The following is a 7,368-nucleotide window of genomic DNA, read 5'->3' on the forward strand; positions in this document are numbered from 1 at the left end:
GATTGTAGATACTATTTATGTTAGGTACAATGATCTAAGCACTTTATGTAAGTTAGTGCTTGTGATTCCTCCATAACCCTTTGAGACAAGTTTTTGTTATTATTATCCCTATTTTAATTGAGGGAAGTGACCTAGAATGGTTAAGCAACTTGCCCCAGGTCACACAGCTAGTTGAGTAGAGGCAGGTTTGAAGCCAGAATTAAAATTCAGGATTCCAAAATTTTCTCTGTACTTCCTTTCATCTTTCCAAATATAGGAACGAGTTTTGTTAAACCCATTTCAAAATAATCTTTATCTTGCTCTCTGAAAGTGGATACATTAATTAGAATAGATGATTTAAGTTCGATGTTCACTTCATGTTTTAAACTGTACAAAAGATGGGGACTCTGTTATTTATCGTTGAATCTCTAGGACTTAGCACAGTGCCCGGAACAGAATAGATGCTTAAGAAATGTTTGTTGTATGTCTGCTGAGATTTTTGTAGAGGTCCAGAAGGCAAATTGCATACATAAAAGTCAAATGTGTACATTTAGAGCAATCACCCAGCAAATCAAAATCAGCCTGCAAGGGCAGATTTTCTAACTGAATGCCATGATTACGGAAGAAACCACAGACCGGCCACATGTCTCAGCATGACTTCCAGAGATGAAATTCTGCTTAACAACAGAGGCATTTTGTCTTTATTTACAGACAGTGGAATGTCTTTGGCAGGACTTTAATGATTCCACTTCAGCAGCATTTTGACAAGCAAGTTTAGCAATGGATGAGACCCACAATAGCAAATCAACAGTGAAAAGTTCACTCCCAAGTCAAGACCAAACCTTTCATTTGAATATTTTCCTTGGCAGCAAATGGGGGATTCACGAACAGTTACTTAGAATCTGACATGATAATAGGGAAGAAAGAGCACTTCCTCACAGAGGACCTCCCTGCACCTTCTGGTCAGCAGACATAGGAGCACAAGTGGGTTAGAACGTTGTCGAGTCTTGCATTTTGTTTCATTTTTTTGGTAGAGCTGACTTGATCTACCTAAACTTTCAAGGTTTTTGGGTGTCAGCATTGAAACTTCAAGCATGGAGGGGAACAGAAAAAGAACATTGGACCAAAAGTGAGGCAGAAATAAGATTTTTTTATGCCTCCCCCTCTATCTAGTTTAGTGTCTTTGGGCAAGTCATTTCACTTTCAGTGCTCTCTATTGTAAAGTGCAATCAAGCACAGGAGTTGATGGGACTGTTTCCTCTACTAGACCACAGTGCTTCATGGCAGGTCTATATCTTATTCATATTTGCAGTTTCTGTCATAAGCTCACAATGCTATTTTTGGTGAGCTGAACATGTGCATGAACAGTGTATAGATGACTTCGGGAGGGAGGTGACTGCCGTTTCTTAATGGAGGCACAATTAACATTTAGGGTAGGCAAATCAGTGTTTTATTCTGTAGATCATATCACATTTTTGGTCCCCAGACACTGAAGGCCAGCAGTAACTCCAAGTCATTATAACACACACGCATACACACATGCACACATCCACCCTTTTATAAACAGACCCATGAGGGATGCCCTACTTAGGATCCCTTCTCTTTCTAACATTTATCGGTAGTGTCCTTCAAATTAAAAGTGAGGTTTTTCAAATGCCATTTATTGAGTCTTTCCTTTTTTTTACCCCAGGCATATGCTATGATGTTGTCATTGTCTGAGAAGGAGTCCCTCCATTCTACATCCCACAGTTCTTCCACCGTGTGGCACAGTATGGCAAGGGCCGCAGCAGAATCCAGTGCCATTCAGTCTATAAGCCACGTATGACATTACCAAGGTCGACCGGAGTGGGACCAAGTCCAACAGTAGCATGGCTCTTTCATATAGGACTATTTAAAAGACTGCTGAGCAGAATGCCTTAGAAACCTGAAGGGTCACTCATTTAAAGTCCGGTGACCTTAAACTGAATGATTAAAAAAAAGAGAAAGAAAGAAGAAAAGGAAGGAATGAAGAAAGAAAGATAAAGAAAGGAAGAAAAAGAAACTATTTATTCTCGATATTTTGTTTTGCACAGCAAAGGCAGCTGCTGACTTCTGGAGAATCAATGCGACTTAAAGTGATTCAATGAAAATGAAAAACTTCCTGGGCAGAAGGCATCTTCCAGTTTGCCCTGCCCTAGGGCGTGGGTGGGTGAGAGGGACAATTGAGATGGCAGCATTGATACGAATGAACACTCCATAGAAACTGAATTTTTTTTTTTTTTTTTTGTACAAGATCACCTGACACATGATTGGGAACAGTTGCTTGTAATTGCAAATTTAATTTTTTTTTTTTGTTAAAGTTTTATGTAATTTAACCCTTTGAAGACGGAAGTAGTTGGATAAAATGCACACTCAATTATTATAGAAACTGATAACAGGGAGTACTTGTTTCCCATTAACTTTTGCCTTCTTAAGTACTTTGTTTAAAATTAGGGGAAAAGGGTATGTGTATATTGTAAACTATGGATGTTCAATGCTCAAAGAGGTTAAGTCAGTGAAGTAACCTGTTCATCACCAGTACCGCTGTACCACTACACTAATAAATGTTTGCCAAATCCTGTAATAACATCTTAATTTTAGACAATCATGTCACTATTTTTTAATGTTTAATTTTTTTTTTTTTGTGTTGCGTGTATCATGTATTTATTTGTTGGCAAACTATTGTTTGTTGATTAAAATAGCACTGTTCCACTCAGCCACTACTTTCTGACGTCCGAGGCACACCCCTTTCCGAATTTCAAAGGACCAAGGTGACTTGACCTGTGTATGGGGGTGCCAAATGGTGTTTGGCTTTTCTTAACATTCCTTTTTTTGTTGTTGTTGTTGTTTTGTTTTCCTTCTTAATGAGCTAAATACGAATAGATGCAACTTAGTTTTTGTAATACTGAAATCGATTCAATTGTATAAACGATTATAATTTCTTTCATGAAAGCATGATTCTTCTGATTAAAAGCTGTACCCCATATTTTATGCTGGATGTCTGCAAGCTTGTGCGATGTTATGTTCATGTTAATCCTATTTGTAAAATGAAGTGTTCCAGACCTTATGTTAAAAGAGAGACGTAAATAACAGACTGTATTCAGTTATTTTGCCCTTTATTGAGGAACCAGATTTGTTTTCTTTTTGTTTGTAATCTCATTTTGAAATAATCGGCAAGTTGAGGTACTTTCTTCAAATGCTTTGTACAATATAAACTGTTATGCCTTTCAGTGCATTACTATGGGAGGAGCAACTAAAAAAATAAAGACTTACAAAAATGGTTATTTTTCCCACTGTGGTATTTTCCCTTCTCATGCAATTTTAGTTTCCCTGTGGGATCCAATGATTTAAAGATACGAAGTCTGGGGCCTTGATGCCCAAACAGATACATGGAATGCAGAGCATGTTTATATTGTTTTGAGATGACATAGGGATAACCCTTAGTCCATAAGGAGTTACAGTATCTCTTGCTCATCTTTCTAAACTTTCCCCACGTGGTACAGCCAGTGCTTATGTGCAACATACACGTCCTTGGTATCACTCCATGTCCACAACATCCATTTTAGTTAGGACAGAGCAACCTACAGTTTTCCTACTCAGTTTTATATAGTGCATGCCAAAAGGAGTTCTGTTTCTTATTTTTTCTCTTAATTACACAGATAGGGAAAAAAAACAAACCCTTTAAATTTTCTATGATCTTTTTAAGTCTTTGTCCAGTGCAAATTATCAAGTTATAATCAGAGGACAGACATAATTTTGTGTTTTCTTTCTTTACTGTGGCAAAAAAAAAAACACAAAACAAACAAGCAAACCTTACATATTGTTAAAATTCTTCAAAATAATCATATAGCAGTAGTTCTGTATTGCAGCAGGTTTGATCTATAATTTCTTCAATCATTCCATTTTGTTAAAAGTTTAGGTTTTCTGTTTTTCACTTGTATAATAGTATTTTAATTTTCATGTATGTAATTGTTTCTGTGTGTTCATAAATGTTCACACAGGCTTGAAATGTGAAGAGTGGTATTTTCATATGATAAATTCTCTGGTGGGGAACCAATTATGAACTTTTTTTGCTTCTTAAATATAATGCCAATTGTTTTAGAATATAATTATTCCAATTTTGGCCAGTTGTAGAGGTTTTAGAAAAGCCTGAAAAATAAGTAAGTATGACACATGAAAGTAGATCCAAACGAATTTCTTCGTTCATTTATTTCTTAGCCACAATGCCAGATATATAAAGAAACTTCCTCACATTCTTTCTAAATGTCAGTAGTATAAGAATTAAATATATGAGGTATAAATGCTGATTTTTAAAAATAGAAAGTGTGCACAGGAAGAAGTATTCAGGAAATACACTTAAGCTATAAATCTAGTCTTTAAAGAAGAAGAAGAATCTAGTATTTGGGACATAAGATCAACAAGCTTGAGAACGTGGAGATCTGGTTCTTTGTTTTAAAGAATATACCTATAAATTCTGAAGCAATCCGAATACTCCCAATGCGGTAAATTCTTTTTGACTTTGAGCATGACATTTCAGTTGTTTGCTAATACTTAGTCCCTCCAAATTCCAAAAAGGCTTTCAAGCCTTACATTTCTGCTTTCTTTTCCATTCATTTCGCCAGCAGCCCTCCACCGCATGGCCCTGTGGGGAGGCGGTGAGATGTGGCGGACACAGTATGAGATTTGGAAACCCAAGGCCTGGGTTTGAGTTCTGGCTCTACAACCGTGCTGGCTTTGAGGTCTCAGGCAAGTCACATACCTCTCAAAATCTCATCTGTGAAACCAGGGAAATAAGACCTGCTTTTCCTACTACTGCATTGGGTTTCTGTGAATGTCGAAAATTAAAATACATTTTTGGAAATATTTGGTAAAAGTTGTACACATGAAAGTCATTTTATAAATTTTATGGTAATAGTTAAAAGAATAGAATGCGTGTGTATGTGTGTGTGTATATACACACAAACACTATGCTAACAGGACATGACAGGAATCTATTATAGACTATACAAAAGTAAAAGTGGATGTTTTCCAGAAAAAAAAATGTTAGAGATGTTTCTTGAACAAATATGTGGTTTTGAAAAATAAAGCTTAGTTTTTTGAAAACATGAGACAGCCAGTATAACTGTTGAGAGCTCTTTAAAAAGTCAAGGCCTTTTAAATCCATTCATAGAATAGGCACACTCATGCTTTTATTTTCAGATAATGACCATCAACCTATCTTATTTCTGTACAGAATAAATAAAATGTGTTATTCATGTTTAAACCGCCTGTTATTGCAGTGTCATGCCAGGAGTGTGTATATCCACTGCCTCAGTTAATCATCACAGTAGACTGGCATGCAGGAAGCTTTATTTCTGTTTCACAGATGAGGAAACTGGAGCTCTGCGCTTAAGATCCCAGCTCAAAGTCATCTGGCTGGGAACTGGCTGGCTGAGAATCTAGGGGTGCCTGACTCTTTAGCCCACACTTAGCCAAGTTTTTCAGACCTTCTGATTCAGGCACAGTTAAAGAAATACAAAAAGGAATGTTTCAAATCAAGAAAATATGCCCACGGAGAGTAAGGCTGTCAGAGATGCAACTGTGCCCAGGAGACATTTAGGCGTCTGAGTCTTGGCTGTGAAGAGTGTGAAAGGTGAGTGCCAAGCACTGGTTCCCAGGCTTTCTTTGTTCAGGTTATCTCAAGTCAGAACCAGCAATACAAGTGCTTTTGAAAGATTCTAAATACTTCCTTAATAAGAGAAGGGTCTTAGTCATCTTATTTGCATATTCCTAACAGGTGTTTTGAGTTTCCTTCTTACCCTTTCTGGAAAAAAACAAAAACAAAAAACAAAAACAAAACAAACAAACAAAAAAACCAGAAAAACAAAAATAACAAACAAAAAAACAAAAAAAAATAAAACTTTTACCCCAAATAATAATTTGAAATTATTAACAAGGCATGAGTTAAACCCTTTCTAAAATAGTAAGCAGACTCATTATGAGAGAAAGCAAATGTGAAATAAGTACAGTTAAGAAGTGTACTTATTTCATTCTCTTAGGTTTAAAGAATTGTTAATGGGAGGAGTGTGAGGAGAAGTGGGAAGAGTAAAGGGAAAAAACAAATAGACTGGGTCTAGGACTCCCAAAAAGAAAGTACAGAGAGCCAGCCAGCTCTTCCCCAAGAGACAGGTTGATATCTAATTGTTCATTATATTTTGCATAACCCATTTCTCAATTCAAGAGACTGTTCTTGGTGCAATACATATTTAGAAAAAGGATGTAAGATGGCAACTATCAAAATAATTCAGAAAATAACAAGTGCTGGTGCGAATGTGGAGAATTAGAACCCTCGTGCACTATTGGTGGGAATGTAAAATAGTACAACCACTATGGAAAATAGTATGTCGGTCTCTCAAAAAATTAAAAATAGAATTATCATATGATCCAGCAATTCTACTTTTGTGTATATATCCGAAATGAATTGAAAACAGGATCTCAGAGTGATATTTATAAATACATGTTCATAGCAGCATTATTCACAGTAGCCAAAAAGTAGAAGCAACCTAAGTGTTCATCAATGAATGAATAAACAAAAGATGTTATATACATACATTAGAATCTTAGTTATTCTTAAAAAAGAAGAAAATTCTGACAGATGCTACAACATGAATAAAACCTCGAGGACATTATGCTAAGTGAAATAAGCTAGTCACAAAAAGAGAAATACTATATGTTTCCACTTGTATGAGGCACCTTGAATTTGACTAAATGCATAAAGCAAGAAAGTAGAATGATGGTTGCCAATGGCTGAGAGCAGAGTGGAAAGGTGAGTTGTTATTTAATGAGTATAGAGTTTCAGTATGGCAAGATGAAAGAGTTCTAGAGATTAGTTGCACAACAATGTGGATGCACTTACTGCTACTGGATTATACACTTAAAATAATTAAGATGATAAATTTTATGTTATGTACATTTTACCACAATTACAAAGAAAATAAAATATACGATTCCTTCAGTAAGTCAATGTCTAGAAAGGAAACCGGAAACTACTCTAAATATTTTCAGTAGAGGGATTTAGTGCAGCGGGTTATATGCCAAAGCACTGGAAGGGCTGGTAGAGCAAAAGGAAAAAAAAGGAAGTAATGGGAGAACCAAGAAGTGACCTGTCCACTGCTCACCATGTGGCTGTGGAAGCATGGCTTTTGCTGCTGCCACTCAGAAGCTGTCTCTACCCCTGATTGCCTCTACCACCTCTTGCTGCTGCTGATGGAGTCAGCCTTCCTGCTGCCTTCTGACTTCCCACCAGTGCCTTTCATTATACTTTGTTGGAAACCAGCTGTCTGGAGAGGGAGTCTGGAGAATGAGGTTTCCAAGCATCTAGGCCCCTGCAAT

General features: G+C 36.6%; 1 protein-coding gene across 10 annotated transcripts in view; it reads left to right on the forward strand.

The window, feature by feature from the left end:
• Positions 1–3,279, forward strand: part of MECOM (MDS1 and EVI1 complex locus) — a 271,693-nt gene extending 268,414 nt beyond the window's left edge. For all 10 annotated transcript variants that reach the window (XM_039857827.1, XM_039857823.1, XM_039857825.1 and 7 more), the window contains one exon: positions 1,670–3,279. In XM_039857827.1, the coding sequence (XP_039713761.1) occupies positions 1,670–1,682 (13 nt within the window). In that variant the 3' untranslated portion in view covers positions 1,683–3,279. The remainder of the gene's footprint in view (positions 1–1,669) is intronic.
• Positions 3,280–7,368: the final 4,089 nt, after the last annotated feature.

The sequence above is a fragment of the Pteropus medius genome, unplaced genomic scaffold (genome assembly GCF_902729225.1).
Source record: "Pteropus medius unplaced genomic scaffold, Ma_sr-lr_union100, whole genome shotgun sequence".
Classification (NCBI taxonomy): Eukaryota; Metazoa; Chordata; class Mammalia; order Chiroptera; family Pteropodidae; genus Pteropus; species Pteropus medius.